Raw genomic sequence first — 17980 nt, 5'->3', positions numbered from 1 at the left:
ATGCAGCCACCTATGGCGTCTCAGCCCTCCGTTGGTGGCGATGGCAGTGGCAGTAGTGGTGCTGGTGCTGGTGGCTCAAATAATAAATTTTTTGATCCATTTTTAGGGCTTCCCTTATTCTAAATTAGTATGTAATTTGTAGACACTTTTGGTGTGGATTGTTTGGATGATGTACTTTTGCTCAAGTTTGGATGATTGTATTGCTTCTTTTATATTATTGTACTAGCTACGTTACAATCCTTCAAAATTTAGGATTGGAGATGCTTGTGTGGCAGGATGAAATGTGGTTTCTGCCGTCATATGATATGCAACAGGAAGTTGGAACACTTTAATTTGGATGCTACACTGACAAGTAGAAAATGTCATAAAAGCCTAATCTAGTTACTCTTCAAAAGTGTTATAATATTTCTATCTACTTATACTAAAAAAGCGTCGTGATATGTTATTGTACCCCAACATTTCTTGTCATTTGAAAGTGTCATAATATGCATAGATAATGGCATTTAATAGTGTCATAATAATGATAAATTGGGACACTTAAAACTGTCATAAACCTATCGTGACGCTAGAATGGATGACGCTTCTAATAAAGCGTCATTAGAGCCTAAACGTCATGACATAGATCTATAATGACGCTTTTGAATGTCATAAAAGGACACTTTTGTAGTAGTGGTGCCCACGCCTTATTTGACAAAGCGGTCAAAAGTTCGCAAGACACAGGATAAATCTGTCAATTGGTCAAGGAGCCGGTTGCATCCCATGGGCTGACATATTAGCCACGGATTGGAGACCTTGAGGGACCATGATTCGATGTAATTATTTTGGGAAACCAATTAAAAGATCTTAGTTGGTTAGTTTAGGGGAACTAGGAGTCTTAGAAGAAAAGAGGAGCCCACCCCCTATTAATAGGGGAGAAAACAGACGTGGGTAGGGGGGCTTCCACTGGCTCTTATTATTTTTTCCTCTTTTTCTCTACACAAACCCTAATATTCCTTACGGAAGCGAATCTATCATGACGAGTGGCTAATCTCTTTTCTAGTTGAAGGATAATTGAAGCTTTGGTTCGACAACTCTGTGAGATCTAATTTGATTTATTTGCTTCATCTATTTCTGAGTATTTATATATTCTCTGTCATTCATGTTTATGATTATTTTTCTACAGTTAAATACCTGATCAATATTTAATTGTTGAAATAGTCTATTGCCATCTAAAATATCAAATCCGTAATTGTTTGATGGTTTTAGTATCTGTGGCGCATGATGTAATTTGATTGTAAAAGAGACTTTCGAATCTGTCACGAGAATATATAATCTAACTTAAATGAACCGAGCTTGTGTGTTTGTTGGTTAGAATTGGTAGCTTCTCTAATTATTTATGCTGTCAATAGGTTAAATTCTAAGAGCTTGTTTAGGGTTGCTTAATTGGCAAGAGAAATAGCCACAGAGCGTGTTGTGGTTATCGAAACAATAAGGTGAGGCAGGTTGTCAGAGCGTGTTGACGACCATAACCAGTTTATTCATGAATAAATGATTTCACCTTTGCATCGATGATCAGTTAAATGAACCAAAGTGGAAATTAGACCTTCGACTAGAGTATTGTCTTTCATTGGTTTAGTTTTACCTAATTTTGTGATATTGTCTTTATTTTTATTCAAGTGAGTTATTTAGTTAATTTTCCCTAATCCCCCATTTTTCACAAAGAAATAAATCACCCAATCCCTGTAGATACGGCCCTACTCACAGCTACACTCAAATCCATATTATTAGAGTAGGAAATTTTCTTTTTGCTGGTTTGACACGCTAACAAATTTTGGCGTCGTTGCCGGGGACTGGTGCTTTATTGATTTATTTTCTTTAAATTTTTTTTATTTTTATTTTTCCCCTCACTCTGGAGTTAGTTTATGGCTAACTATACTCAACATTTTGGTGATAGTCAGGATTTCATTCACAGGAGGGTTAATAATGTGGGTATCTCTTCTATTGATCAACGTTTACATTTTACAACATTTCTTGTAGAAAAGTTGGTTGAAGGGCAAGTACAACAAAGAAAAACTTGTGGAATATGTTGTACCTCAAATCATCCAAGTAACATGCGTCCCACATTACAAGACGGTTTGAATGCCCAAGTTTATGCTGTTGGAGGATTTCCAAATCCGCCTCAAATGAGGTATAATTCGTGTTCCAACATGTACACTCAAGAATGGAGGGATAACCTTAGCTTCAGTTATGCAGCGAGGCCACCAAATTTTCAACAGCAACAACCAACTTTTGAGTCAGGTATATCTCTTGAAGAAATTGTTAAATCACTAGCTACTAATATGCAACAATTTCAACAGGAGACAAGAATGAGTATTCGAAACCTGGAGAATCAATTGAGTCAACTAGCATCTGCAATGAGCTGGATGGAGTCTCAAATTTCAGACGAATCGCACTCGCAGACCATTGACAGCTCTAAACAAAATATGAGTGCAATTACGCTGAAAAGTGATGAAGGGCTGCAAGAGTTTCAAAAAGTAGGATTCAAGCATGCAGTCGAAGAGGAAGTTGAGAAAGAAGGAATGAGATCCCAACCTCAAACTTCTTCAACAAAAGAGTCTAATGAACAACCCCCAACTGTGGTGATACATCCTCCATTCCCTAATCAATTTACAAGATCCAATGAAGAGGAGGAGGAGCGAGAAATTCTGAAAATGTTTAACAAAGTTGAGAAGCTGAATTGCAATGAGAAAATTTGTATGGAGAAAAATGCTTCACCCTTACTGCTGCAGAAATTACCTCCTAAGTGTGAGGATTTAAAAGTTGTTGAGGTGGATGGCTTGGATAAGATAGTAGTTGCAATGATCAAACCTCTTGAACCGAGAAACAAAGTAGCTCGTTGGCTTCAGAATTACTGGCACGAGGATGAAGTAGTGAAACAAGCTAAAAGATTTTATCCCCCTTGATCGAACATGGTATCGTCTAGCCAAAGACGTTAAAAAAAGGCACTACTTGGGAGGCAACCCAAGAGTTTAAATTTTTAGTCATTTTTGCATTTTTTTTATTTCATGATTTTATGTGGAAGTTAAGTTTATTTCATTTCTTTTTGACAAAAGGCTTTTTGTTGCAGGCCATGGACATGCTCATGAAGTTTTCGCTTTGATTGGATGAAAATTCCTTGGTTAGAAGACATTCTGTTATAAGACGTGACCACGCTCTATGTTCAGAGGGCATTGTTCGTTTTAGGTCGGATTGGACTGTCAACTATTTGTTACAAGACGTGCCCACGCTCTATGTCCAGAAGGAGTTGTTTGTTTTACGATTGGAAGGCCAGAAGACTATTTCTTATACAGCGTGCCCACGCCTTACAACAAAACCTCCAATATTGCGATCCCAAGTTGAACCTCACTACGTGCTTCGCCTGCAGTGATTTTTAAGCAACTTATTCCCTCCCGAATGTTCAGTTTAATAATTAGGGAAGTCCTCTTTTCTTCTTTTTGCACTTAAATTTCATCCATTGAGGACAATGTCTGATTTAGGTGTGGGGGAGGGAATATTTCAAGTGAAAAAGTTGTCATAAAATTTTTTTTTTTTCAAATCTAGTTTTGGAACTTCTATTGTGTTTTACGAAAAGCAATCAAGATGCAAATATGAATAGTATAATGTTATTAGCATGAATATGTTATTTTCTTGCAATTGATTTGAATGATGGATGTGCTAGATTTGACATAATTTTAATCATTTGTGAGCTTTTGAGCCTAATGAGCAATTCATTATAGTGTGCTCTATTTTCTTTTGTTGAGTGATATCACACATGGTTTGACATTCTAGAACTTGCTTTGTTATACATGTTGAGACCATACTTGAATTTGATGCAATAAAAGGACAAGGGCAATTAGGTTTAACCCTTTTGACTTTCTAAATGCCTTCCCTAATTATGTTTACCCATAGTCAACCATGTTTGAGCCTCAATCCTTCTCTTTGTTTAATAGTCATAATTGTTACCGTAAACCTTTCGTTTGAACCTTCTCATTTGAACCTTGTGTCAAAGGAATACATTAATATTCTTGCATGAAATTTCAAGTGTGTTCCAAAAGTATGTTTATGGTTGGCAAGTGTGATAGTTATGTTGTGCATTTTTTAAAAAAAAAAGAAGAGAAAAATGAAAAAAATACAAAAAAAAGAAAGAAAAAAATATTGAAAAAAAAAGAAAAATCAAAAAAAAGAAGAAAAAGAAAAAAATTTGTTGTGAAGTGCCCTTGTGTTATTTTGTGGTAGTTGGGATAATACCCGAATTGCGTTTGCACTTGCCAAGTTTAGTGAAGTTATTGACACACCTGGAAGCCAACTATACATGTGAATGACAAAGGAGTTTGATTTCATGCAGAATATTATTGATGTTTCCTTTGATATATGTACACCTAAATTATTCCCTTTTATCCAACCCTTAACCCAAGCCTCGTTGCAACCCTTATAAAGACCCTTTGATTTTTGCATTGAATTCATTTTAAGTGGTGGAAATGTGATATATTAGCAAGCTTATGGTAATGTCATTTCATGGAGTTGATTTGAGTGTTAAATATCCCTTTAAACACTTGAGTGCAGAGTATATACACTATTATCCATGTGAGAACTGTTAAATCCTGTGCATCCTGATTTCGATAAAATTGTTGAGAAGACACAATACTTGTGTTAGTATGCACTGTGCTATGAAATATTTGTCATCTTGACTGTGATTCTTGGGTCGTGAATGCTTGAGGGCAAGCATTGTTTAGGTGTGGGGGAATTTGTTAAGTGGCTAATTGTGCATATAATTGGTACATATTATCCCCTTTGTTTTGCTAAAATATGGCGTTAATCGATATATTTCACTCATATTTGAATTTCGGTACTGTTTGTAGGAGTTGTTAGTGAGAATGAAGTAAAAGGCGCGTTAAAAGTCGACTTTGCAGAAGACGTCTTGTAAAGCGTGCCCACGCTTTGTCAAACTCGAAGTGGGGCTTCTAAAGGTCCATGTCCAGAAGAGCTTTCGTTATAAAGCGTGCCCACGCCTTATTTGACAAAGCGGTCAAAAGTTCGCAAGACACAAGATAAATCTGTCAATTGGTCAAGGAGCTGGTTGCATCCCATGGGCTGACATATTAGCCACGGATTGGAGACCTTGAGGGGCCATGATTCGATGTAATTATTTTGGGAAACCAATTAAAATGTCTTAGTTGGTTAGTTTAGGGGAACTAGGAGTCTTAGAAGAAAAGAGGAGCCCATCCCCTATTAATAGGGGAGAAAACAGACGTGGGCAGGGGGGCTTCCACTGGCTCTTATTCTTTTTTCCTCTTTTTCTCTACACAAACCCTAATATTCCTTACGGCCGCGAATCTATCATGAGGAGTGGCTAATCTCTTTTCTAGTTGAAGGATAATTGAAGTTTTGGTTCGACAACTCTGTGAGATCTAATTTGATTTATTTGTTTCATCTATTTCTGAGTATTTATATATTCTCTGTCATTCATGTTTATGATTATTTTTCTACAGTTAAATACCTGATCAATATTTAATTGTTGAAATAATCTATTGCCATCTAAAATATCAAATCCGTAATTGTTTGATGGTTTTAGTATCTGTGGCACGTGATGTAATTTGATTATAAAAGAGACTTTCGAATCTATGTCACGGGAATATATAATCTAACTTAAATGAACCGAGCTTGTGTGTTTGTTGGTTAGAATTGGTAGCTTCTCTAATTATTAATGCTGTCAATAGGTTAAATCCTAAGAGCTTGTTTAGGGTTGCTTAATTGGCAAGAGAAATAGCCACAGAGCGTGTTGTGGTTATCAAAACAGTAAGGCGAGACAGGTTGTCAGAGCGTGTTGACGACCATAACCAGTTTATTCATGAATAAATGATTTCACCTTTGCATTGATGATCAGTTAAATGAACCAAAGTGGAAATTAGACCTTCGACTAGAGTATTGTCTTTCATTGGTTTAGTTTTACTTAATTTTGTGATATTGTCTTTATTTTTATTCAGGTGAGCTATTTAGTTAATTTTTCCTAATCCCCCATTTTTCACAAAGAAATAAATCACCCAGTCCCTGTGGATACGACCCTACTCACAGCTACACTCAAATCCATATTATTAGAGTAGGAAATTTTATTTTTGCTGGTTTGACACGCCAACAACCACATTTGACCATTCAAAGTCATTATTCGATAACTGGTATTTTGAAATTCATTAAACGTGTATAGAAAGAGAAAACACAAAGGTGAGAAAGGAAGACAAATTGTAGGGCTTGAACTAAAGTCATTTTGCTTTCGTTTCAGTATTAGGTGAAGAGAATATACGGGACTAAGTGTGGTCCAAAATTAACTACAGAATTACTTTCAATGTGTAGTTTAAAGAGTAGAAAGAAAGCCTTAAGTTGGCCTTGTTTGGAAAGCAATTTTTCAAAGAAAAATACTACGTTTTCCGTGAATACATTTTTCAATCACTTTTTTACCTCACATATATTAAATCGCTACAGTAATTTTCTACAAAAAATTCAGAAAAATACAATCCAATCATAACCTTACTTTTGCACTCACAAGAAAATTTGGTTAAAAAAATTCGAAGATATTTGATTAATAATGAGAGTAGTTTGAAAAATAAAGTCCTAACGAGACCTATTTATAGCCCAATATGCCCGAAACTAAAAAGGAAAGAAAAATTGAACTCTTTCCAGTAACAAAATTGGTAAAAAAGTTGCAACAGCGCTTATATATTTTGGGCTTTAATAAAAGGTTATTTTTTTATTTATAAAATTTGGCCAAAATATGAGGCATACCACTAAAAGCTTGGCGGCAAAGTTTTAGTTGCAGCAATTCATATTATTTTTCTTTTTTTTTTGGCCTTTTCAGTAAGCTTTTCAAGGTTTCGTGGTAATTCCGAATGGCATACTACACTTGTGAACTTCAAACCTCTCTCACCATTTCCTAAATCTTCCTATATATAGTTGAGCAATTGCACCATCCTATCGATAGGTGGTAGCTTCCAAAATTCACCGGTTTCTGTAGAATTCATGGCTGCCAAAGCTCTAACCACACTTTTCTTTCTCGTCTTACTTTCAACTTCATCCACCTTATCTGTAGCATCAAGAACAGTTTCTGCGACAAGAAGTAAGTTTCGTAGTCCAATACCTTAAATAAGCTCTGATATCTTGGTTTATCGTTTTATGTATGTTGTACTCTGGTCTCGTGCAGATGGATTCCGGGGTAAAGTTGCCAATCTTCCAGAGGTAAAGATAGGCCCAGGTGCCTATCATTCACCACATTCTTCAACGGGGTTGCGGGTGGCGTTCGAGCCGTACGGATAGGCCCAGCTCCCTGTCATTCACCACATTTTGGGGGAGGAGGACGCGTACCAGCAGTCGGCCGATGATTGATTTCTCCCAGTCGGACGAAACTTCACCATTTGGGCTGGGATGTTGCTTCTTTTTATATTTGTTTGTAAGGCTATATACGAATGGGCATCTCCAGTATCAAAATAATCTGTTTTTATGTGTCCTCGTTTTGCATATGGAAAGCTGTATATTCAGTTTCCTGTTGTTTGTTTTGTGGTTCATTTGAACAGTGCTTGGTTTGTTCATGGTTGGCAAATATCAAAACAACCATCCCATGACTCATGCATAACTTAATCGGTTATATCCATATAAATTGATGCCTTTGCTAAGTTGATGGATTCGAATCGCTTATCATGTCATCTATATAAATCTAAGGATTTTTCTAACGAGTGTTTCATAAACATTCATTAGCTCTCACCTAATCTACTATATTATTCTCAGTTATATTTATGTACTTTCTCTATTTAATCTTACCTACTATTCTTTGTATTTATTTTCTTTCCCTAACTAATCTTGTATTTTAAAAAATTGGACACATGAAATATGTCTCACAAGTGCTATAGTTGACAAACCCTAAATGTAATTATTAAAAAAAAAAGGAAAAATCGTTCAAAACATCCCTCACATTTTACAAAATAACTTTTTTCATCCCTTATTTTTAAAAATGTACTTTTACATCCCTTACAAATTCACATTGATCAAATTTGATCCCTATCTAGGTTTTAGACTAGTTTTTTGTCGAAATTCACCACGTGCCTTGCACGTGATCATTTTTTAAGGGCAAAATTGTCACATCAAAATTTACATCATCCAATTCATAGTCTCTCACATTTCACAAAATGAATTTTTTTATCCCTCATATTTTACAAAATGAATTGTTTCATCTCTCACATTTCACAAAATGAAATTTTTCATCCCTCATATTTTACAAAATAAATTTTTTCATCCCTCATTATTCATGTGTTCGAATACATTTTTTTTAAACTAATGTATATATCTATTTGATCTCACCTGAATAATACGAATAGTATGCAATATATCTTTATTTGATTTCTCTTGAACGTAGTTCGTATGAAATTAAAATAGATATATACAGGGGTTTAAAAAAAAATTGTTAGTTTTTCACTCATGTTCATTCCTTTTACTTGAAAATTGAAAACAAAAAAGACATTTAATTCTGAACATTATCAAGTGTTTATATCGAATCGAATTTAGATAGAAAAAATAAACAAAGGAAAAGTATGACAAAAAGAAATAAGTAATTGACAGCTTCAAATTTTAAAATAATCATAAGGCAAGAAATCAACTGATTAATCCGTATATAGAATAGGATGGGCTTATTCTCAACTAATTTTTGAAACTTGGTTCTAAATTTTGATCTTCGAAAAGTTAATTTTTATGCTGTTAGCTAAATTTTGAACACCCGATGATTATTCCGTATATAGGAGAGAATGGGTACGTCTTCAATTGATTTTGAAAACTTGCTTTAACTTCTGATTTTCGAAAAGCTATTTTTGTGCTATCATCTGATTTTAAAATTTTTGTTTTTTTTTTGTCTAAAAAAGCTTAAAATCAGAAGCATCTCTTTGACTACTTTTGGCTTTTCGATTCTAGCATACTCTTTCATACAGACAAACATACCTCTCAAACTTTTTAACATAATTACTGAGGCCGGGAAAAATATTACTTCCATACACATATCTGTCATTTATTACTATTTGAACCTCACTTCTAAACTCGCCTTTGTCTCCATTCATCTTCTTCTTTTCCAATATTTAGCCTTTACAAGAAAAACAATTAATTACATAAAAAATACCATTTAATTAGTACAAATGTCATTACTTTGCCAACTATTGAACCCTTATATCCTCTTGGCCTGATAGGAAATGAGATTAGTGAACTTGCCTTGGAAAATTGAAGTAGTTGGTATCTAAATTTTCTTTCTTGTTTCTTTTTCTTCCCCATTCTTCTTTTTTTAAACGGACACATAAAGATCATTACTTTGCCAATTATTGAACCCTTATATGCTCTTGGCCTGATGGGTTGTTTGCCATTTTTAATACAAGTAAAGGCAATCTATTTCTCCTTCCGGTAGCCCCCCCCCAAAATAAAGAGTAATTAATTTTCTTTAATCTAAGCCTGCAATTTCTTTTCCTTTTCTTCCCGTTTTGGAAACGTTTAACAAATTCCAAAAGTCAATAATTGAACGTTGCACTATCACATTGTCACGTTTGGAACAAAACTAATGCAGGATGAGGATGGTCATTTTGGCTCGGATAAACCGAGCCTCGTACTCTGATTCCTCCCGAGGTCCCACCTCGGCACCTTGCTCATCGAGGACGTCAAAGCCTGTGTATCACCTCGGATTGAGTCTTCAGGTCATTAGCCGAGGTGACACCTGATTGATGGACGCTTACGACAGATGAGAACTGACACTTGATACGCCTGACATCTGATGGACAGCTACTCTGACACACGCCGTCTGAGACTGGCAAATGTCCCATCAAACCTTTTTCGTAAAGAGCAGTCAAATCCACCAGATGCACTGACCATCTCAGATCTTTAGGGACCTGTGCTGTCAGTCCCTCTTCCCAACAAATCCCCTATAAATACCCAGTGTATCCATTAAGATGGGGATGATGACCAATTATCTGGTAAAGACATATTGATACTCTCTTCAATTCACATATTCTCTCATTCCCGAACTGACTTAAGTTTCGGAGTTCTACCGGGGGATTCAGCCCCTCTAGCAACTTAAGCAGGTGACCTCGTCCCAGTGGACCACCCAGAGTACTCAGAAGGTTTACTCCAGCAGTACAGAATTCACCTCTTCAATTGGCGTCGTCTGTGGGAAACGTAAAGATACCAAAGTATGAAGCCTACGCGTTCTAAGAGCAGAAAAGCTCTCACCATTGGTGCTGAGCAAAGCAATGCAGCCCAACAGGAAGATATTTCAGAAGGGCAGGAGTCCCCAAGGACCCAGCCCGCAAACGAAGAGGCCATAACACGTATGGCCGAGTTTGTAACCGAGAACCCCAACATCTTTGAGGAGTTGGGGAGGTACCTAAAAAGGCAGGGCAAGCAGAAAGCTGAGTCCTCCAAAAGGAAGTCAGAGGGATCCCCTGAAGGTTCATCCGACGAGGAATCTGATGGGAGACGCCTCAGCCGAAGTGCTTCGAAGCGGGCATTTTCTAAGGCCACTTCTAAGGTAGCTTCCATGACCAAGGCATTTTCCCGAGGACTCCTAGGGCGACGACCTGAGGAGGAACCTCGACCCCTGGGAATACCCGGGGTGAATTATATGAGGGCCCCGCCCTTCACTGACGACATTAACGAGGAAAGGCTTCCTCCAAACTTCAAGCTTCCCGCGATACCGTCTTATGACGGCCGAGGTGATCCCGAGGATCATATCCATGCCTTCATCTCGGCCTTCCGCTTATACTGCAACCCTGACCCCATCATATGCCGAGCCTTCCCAGTATTCCTCCAGGGGACAGCTCGAAAATGGTTCTGCGGATTAGAACCTAGGAGCATCTCAACCCTGGGAGGACTGGTGGAAAGATTTCTCCATAGGTTCATTTCATCCCGACCTACGACCCGAACCTCGGCTTACCTGCTGAACATGCAGCAGAACCCGGGTGAGTCACTTCGGTCGTATGTTCAGAGGTTCCATGAAGAAAGCGTGCAGATACCTGATCCTAATGAGCAGGTTACCATCGTCGCTTTCACCCATGGGCTCGTTTTCGGGGTGTTCAACACGGGGATTCATAAGAAATATCCCCGTACCCTCCACGAGCTGTGGTTAAAAGTTGAGAAGGGCATACAAGCCGAAGACCTCAACCGCATGAAAAAGGAGGTTCAAGCTGCTCGCCCGAAGGCCGACCCCCGAAAGGGAAAAGAGCTTGGCTGAACTGAGGTGGGGACAGGAAGTGGCTTCCAAGGGCCAGGCCGAGATCGTCGTAGTGTGTTCGACAGGATATCCAAGGGGAGGTCACCTATCCCTGAGTCCGAGCTGACTCCTTTGAACACTAGCCGGTCTCGGGTGCTGTCCGTGATGGAACAAAACAATCTTGGAAAGGCACCTCCCAAGATGTTCGGCAGCCGGGATAAGAGGAACTCGAACCTCTACTGCCTGTACCACCGGGACATCGGGCACGAAACTGAGGACTGCAACGATCTCAAAAAGGAGATCGAGAACCACATCAGACAGGGGCACCTGAAGCAGTTCATCCGCCGAGGTGGAGGTCAGCAACGTAATGAGCCCCGACGAGATAACCGGGGTGATCAACGCCGGGACGAAAGGCGGCCCTCCAGAAGCAGTTGCAGGCCTCCAGAGGATCCTAGGGAGACGAAAAAGCCTCCCCGAGACGGATCCTCAGGACACGGATTAGGGTATGGACCCAACATAGATGGGGTCATCAATACAATTGCCGGAGGTCCGACGGGAGGGGATAGCCAAAACTCCCGGAAGAGGACCTACAGGCAGGCTAACCCGGATCAGGCTGAGTCGAGTTCTCGTCTATCCGAGGTGATAACCTACGGGCCTAGTGACCCCGTCCCATCTGCTTCAAGTAGTCACGAAGCCTTGGTGATTGAAGTGCTTACCAACAACTATATCGTGAAGAAAGTCTACATTGACCCGGGAAGTTCGGTGGACATCATGTACCTCCGCACGTTCGATAACCTCAAACTAGCCAGGGAAAGCATGACCCCGGTAAGGACACCCCTTGTGGGTTTCGGGGGACATGTTGTGCATCTCGAGGGGATGGTGACCCTGACGGTAACTGTGGGGTGCCACCCCCGGTGTCGGACCATTCCGGTCAACTTCACCGTGGTAAGGGCCGATTCCCCGTACAACCTTCTCCTAGGTCGGCCCACGCTTAATGCTTTGCGGGCAGTATATTCCACCTATCACCTGAGCTTCAAGTTCCCTATTCCCGCGGGGGTTGCCGAGGTCAGCAGTGACGTTTGCACAGCCCGGGAGTGTTATCTCGCCACTTTACAAGCGGTCTCCCCATCCACCTCTAATGCGAGGTCAGAAAAGAGGTCGGACATTCTCTCGATTGATTGCATCGATCCTCAACAAACGGTGAAGCTCCAGAAGCTTGAAACCGGAGATGAGGTGGAGGAGATTCCCCTGGACCCCATGAATCCGGACCAAACGATCCGTGTCGGCATCTGTTTGCCTGACCCAGTCAGGACAGGAATGGTGAACCTCCTCCGAGAATACCGGGACGTCTTTGCTTGGGCTGCAGATGAGGTCCAAGGAGTCCCGCACCACCTCATGATACACGAGCTCAATGTTGACCCACAGGCACGCCCGGTCAAACAAAAAAGGAGGCACCTCGGCCCAGAGAGAAGCCGAGCTGTCGAAGAAGAGGTGGACAAGCTCTTGCCTGCAAAAATAATCCGAGAAGTCCAATACCCGACCTGGTTATCCAACCCGGTCATGGTCAAGAAAGACACCGGGGCTTGGAGGATGTGCGTCGACTTCACCGACCTCAATAAAGCTTGTCCCAAGGACTGCTACCCACTGCCCAAAGTCGACACCTTGGTGGATTCAGCAATGGGTTATGAGGTCCTCTACTTTCTTGACGCCTTTAAGGGGTACCACCAGATAGGCATGAGTCCAGAGGACCAGGAGAAGACTGCATTCTACACTGACCGAGGCACCTATTGCTACACCACCATGCCTTTTGGACTAAAGAATGCCGGGGCCACGTACCAACGCTTGGTCAACCAAGCCTTCAAATCTCAGATCGGGCGAAATGTCGAAGCCTACGTGGACGACATTCTCCTCAAAAGCCAGACGACCTCTTCCTTCCTCTCTGACCTGAGAGAAGTCTTTGAGGTCCTAAGGAAGACGCGGATGATGCTGAACCCCAAGAAATGCGTCTTCGGTGTCACTTCGGGAAAATTTCTGGGTTACCTCGTCTCGAGACGGGGTATCGAAGCAAACCCAGACAAGGTGAAAGCCATTCAAGAAATGTCTTCACCTCGGTGCATTCGTGATGTCCAGAGGCTGACGGGGCGGTTGGCCGCCCTGAATCGGTTCTTATCGCAATCAGCTTCCAAGGCATTGCCATTTTTCAAGGTCTTAAAAAAGGCCGACGGCTTCTCCTGGACCGGGGAATGTCAACAGGCCTTCGAACAATTGAAAGAATATCTCCACCACCTCCCAACACTCACCTCACCTCGTCCAGGGGACAAGTTATTCTTATACTTATCTGCTGCAGCCGAAACGATAAGTGCCGTGTTGATAAGGGAGGAAGGTGTACAGATGCCCGTTTATTATGTCAGCCGAGTCCTCCGAGGTCCGGAGACCAGATACACTCAGGCGGAGAAGCTCGTGCTGACCTTAATCCATGCAGCTCGTAGGCTTAAGCCCTACTTTCTAGCCCATCACATATGCTTGAGGACTGACCAACCACTTCGGCAAGTATTATCACGGCCAGAGGCTTCTAGACGCCTCACCAAGTGGGCTATCGAGCTGGGGGAGTACGACCTGTCTTACGAACCTCGCGCAGCAATCAAGGCTCAGGCCCTCGCAGACTTTCTAGCCGAGCTCACCTTTGATGAGGTGAAGGACAGTACCTCGGCTAACATTTCTCCTACTGCCGAGCCTCAGCGGTGGATTCTACATGTGGATGGCTCGTCTAACAGTGAGGGTAGTGGAGCATATTTGCTCCTCGAAGACCCCCAAGGAGAAATATGTTCATATGCTTTGAGATTTGACTTCGCCGCTTCTAACAACGAGGCTGAGTACGAAGCTGTCATTGTCGGCCTGCAACTAGCTCGTAAGCTAGGGGCCGCGCACATCTTGGCCTATAGTGACTCCCAACTCGTTGTGTGCCAAATACTAGGCGAATACGAGGCTAGGGAAGAGGTGATGCATCGCTACCTCTCCAAAGTCCTCCAACTGGTGGCACACTTCGAGTCTTTTGAAATCCAAAGAATACCGCGGTCACATAATAGGAGGGCAGATGCCCTCTCTCGGCTCGCTTCTACCTCCTTCTCTGACCTGAACAAGACAGTTCTTGTGGAAGTCTTGGCCGAGCCAGGATATGTGGGGGAAGTTATATGTCCAATTTATCCAGGGGACACCTGGATGGGACCGCTATTCCGATTTCTCAGCCGGGGTGAACTTCCTGAAGACCGAGTCGGGTCCCGGAAACTGCAACGAAAAGCAGCTCGGTACGCTTTTCGGGACGATCTCCTGTACAAGAGGTCATACCTCGGCCCATGGCTGCGATGTATCACTCCGGAAGAAGGGGAGAAGATCCTGCAAGACATTCATGAAGGACTTTGTGGTGCTCACGTCGGCTACAGGATGCTCGTTAAAAAAGCTTTGCTGCTCGGATATTTCTGGCCCACCCTGAGGGTGGATGCCCAGGTCATGGTCCTTAGCTGTCCTTCTTGTCAGCATCATGCCCCAGAGCATCACCAGCCAACCAATCTTATGATCCCCATCACTTCGCCATGGCCATTCGAACAGTGGGGGACTGATATAATCGGACCATTCCCCAGGGCCCCAGGCAATTTTGCATACGCGGTGGTGGCGGTAGACTACCTCACCAAATGGGTTGAGGCTGAGCCTTTGAGAAGCATCACCGGATCAGCAGTTCAAAAATTCTTCTGGAAGAGCGTCGTTTGTCGCTTCGGCCTACCCCGGGTGGTCATCTCGGATAATGGAAGGCAGTTCGCTGACAACCCTTTCAAGATATGGTGTCAAAACCTGGGAATCAAACAATATTTTACCTCGGTAGGACACCCTCAGGCCAATGGACAGGCCGAAAACTTTAACCGCACTCTCCTCCACGGCCTTAAAACCAGATTATACCGAGGTGGATCGTCATGGGTAGAAGAACTCCCCAGCGTCTTGTGGTCCTACAGGACCACTCCGAGGTCGGCAACCCAAGAGACCCCGTTCTCTTTGACGTATGGGTCAGAAGCTGTGGTCCCAACCGAATTCATAACGCCGAGCCCACGGATGGCCGCGTATGCTGTCGAAGTCAACGAGGAGGAGCGGCGGGTTGACCTCGACCTCGCCGAGGAGAAACGTGATATGGCCGCGGCCAAAGTTGCTATCTATAAAAATATCCTAACTGGTTACTACAATACTCGGGTCAAACACCTACGGTTCAGCCCGGGAGATCTCGTGCTCCGGAAGAACTCGGTCAGCCGAGCTGAACCTCAGGGCAAACTGAATCCTAAGTGGGAGGGACCCTATCGCGTTGTCGAGTCCAGCCAAAATGGATACTGTAAATTAGCGTACCGAGATGGGTCTCGGGTGCCTCGAACTTGGCATGCCGAAAATCTTAAACTGTATTGCCCTTGAGGGGTACGTGTTTTTTAATTTTAAGTCTTGAGTTATTTTTCACTTCTTCTTGTTTCGTTATAAGTGAAAAATAAGGGGACAAAGCAGCAGTAAAGAAAATAAAACCGAACTGAAGTAAGAAGATTGCAAAAACATGGAAGTCCATTGAATTGAAGTAGAAGACCGAGGTCACGCCTACAAGTACAAAAAAGGGGTGCTTCTAAGCATTCCCTGTGAGGTCATCTATGACCTCGGCCTACAAAAACAAAAAAGGGATGCCTCTAAGCATTCCCTGCCCCGGAGCCTTGCTCCCCTATGGTTTCTCCACCTGCCTCGGCATCCTGTTGCCCTTCAGCCCCGCTGCCGGATTGACTCCCTTCACTGCCCTCACCATCTAGTTCAAACTCCTGGAGCCACTTGTTGAATTCAGCTCGAACCTCGGCTAGGTCTCTCCTGGCCTGGATGCCCTCGGCCATACGGTCGCACAGCTCCTTGACATCTTCATTGTAGTGAGAAGCGCTTTGAAGGGACTCCAGCTGCTCAGAAGAAATGAAAGGCATTGCATCATTGACAGCCGAAGTGTAGCCAAGCATAAAGGATGGGCGTGTGAGTTCGCCGAGGTCGCGAGTGAAGGACTCCGACTTCCGGAAGGCCTCCACAGCAGTGACCTCGGCTTTGTCCATGGCCTCTTTGTTCGACTGCTCTTCCTGGGCCCTTCTCCCTTTCTCTTCATCAAGGGCAGTGATCAGGGAGTTGTTGGCGACTTCGGCCTTCTTCCTTCCCTTCTCGGCCTTGTCTCGCTCCAGCTCAGTGGCCCTCAGCTTCTTTTCCAGATCGGTGATCCTTTTCTGAAGCTCGGCGGGTGGCTTGTAAGTCTGCATGAAATGCCCATAACGCTGGAGCATCTCGGCAAAGAAAGCCGAGGTAGAGGCCCAGGAGACCGAGGCGCTCTGCATCAGCTCGGCAGGAGTGAGTTTCCTCGCATAGGTATTATCCCTAGGCAGCACGGAGTGCACCAGAAGCTCGTGCGCGACCAAGGGATTTTTACAGCGGTCGTTGACATTGATGTCCCACTCCGGCACCAGTGCGCCCCGGGGTGCCTCTTGTCATCCCCGGCCTCCTTCGAGGGTACGTGATGGAGGTTGAACAGTGATGACCCCGTGACAGGTTTCTCCGGGATCACGGTCACGCCTTGACCTCGAGGTGGATTGGCTATCGTCACACCTCGGATAGGAATCCCTACCGGGATGGCAGAGGCCTTGGACTTCCCAGGCGTGGCCGAGGTGTGTGAGCCTTAACCTACAATCATCACGGCAGGCTCGCGGCTGCTCATTGCCGCGGTGGACTTCTGCGTCGCCGTGGTGGTCTTCTTACTTGGCCTGGTAGAGGGCTCAACCGCATCCTTACGCTTCTTGGGTGCCCTCTTTGCTACCTCGACATCTCCCGAGGTTATCAGGTCGGAAATCTTTGTCACTGCAGCAAGTGAGAGAGAGTTAGTTAGAACTCAACATGAATACATAAAGAAGGGAAATGGAAAAGTACAAGGTCTTTTCAGCCTAGTCGAAAGGAGGACGGGGTGATTCGAGCTGATCAAGGCTCGGCTGAGGCCGCCTTTCACGAGTACCACTTCGGGAAAATCCCAGCAGTTAATTCTGAGGCCCGACCCCGTTAACTTTTGGAGGTTGCGCTCTTCCAATTTGCCTGGAGACGTCTCTTTAATCGGGGTGGGAGGCCTCCACCAGAACCCCCTGGGGAAGTCCTCGGCCGGGACAAAAAAGAAATTTCTTTTCCACTCCTTTATTGAGCTCGGAGCGTCCACTACTAGTTTGGGAACTTTGTTCCCGAAGTAGAACCAGCCCTTTTCATTCCCGCTGTTTTTGAGCGAGTAGCAACGGCGGAAGAGGTTGACAGTGGGCTCTATCTCTTGATGTCGGCAAAGCAGCTGGAAGCCGACGAGGACGCGAATGGCATTTGGGGTGAGCTGAGTGATTCTCACTCCCCAGTACCTCAGGCAGTCTCGGAGGAATCTTGTCGTGGGCACCCTGAGCCCGGCCTCCAGTTGTTCTACGTAGATTGCCACTCTCCCTTTCGGAGGCAACGCGGCGGACTGGTGTGGCTCAGGTATATAAATGTTGTAGTCCTTCCTCCAGGGATACCTGCGGACCACCTCGGCGACAGAGTCTCGCCCCATGATACTGCGGAAGGCAGGCATCTGTCCGTAGTTGAGCGTCGACACGTTTGGAGGAGTGGATGGTTCTTGTACGCCTGCGTCCTTAGGGACCTCATTACCGAGGTCATCATTATACAGGATCT

General features: G+C 43.4%; 1 protein-coding gene across 1 annotated transcript; it reads left to right on the top strand.

Moving 5' to 3' along the window:
- Positions 1-11404: 11404 nt before the first annotated feature.
- Positions 11405-15688, top strand: LOC113766008. The gene has a single exon (XM_027310239.1). It carries the CDS (start codon positions 11405-11407, stop codon positions 15686-15688), a length of 4284 nt encoding a protein of 1427 aa, XP_027166040.1.
- The last annotated feature ends 2292 nt before the right edge of the window (positions 15689-17980 follow it).

The sequence above is a fragment of the Coffea eugenioides genome, chromosome 3 (genome assembly GCF_003713205.1).
Source record: "Coffea eugenioides isolate CCC68of chromosome 3, Ceug_1.0, whole genome shotgun sequence".
Lineage (NCBI taxonomy): Eukaryota > Viridiplantae > Streptophyta > Magnoliopsida > Gentianales > Rubiaceae > Coffea > Coffea eugenioides.
The sequence above is the reverse complement of the archived record's forward strand: the minus strand, read 5'-3'. Positions and strand labels throughout refer to the sequence as shown.

What these genes read in the sequence shown, in the direction of transcription:
- LOC113766008 (XM_027310239.1), top strand. Translation starts at nt 11,405, where the DNA reads ATGGAACAAAACAATCTTGGAAAGGCACCTCCCAAGATGTTCGGCAGC.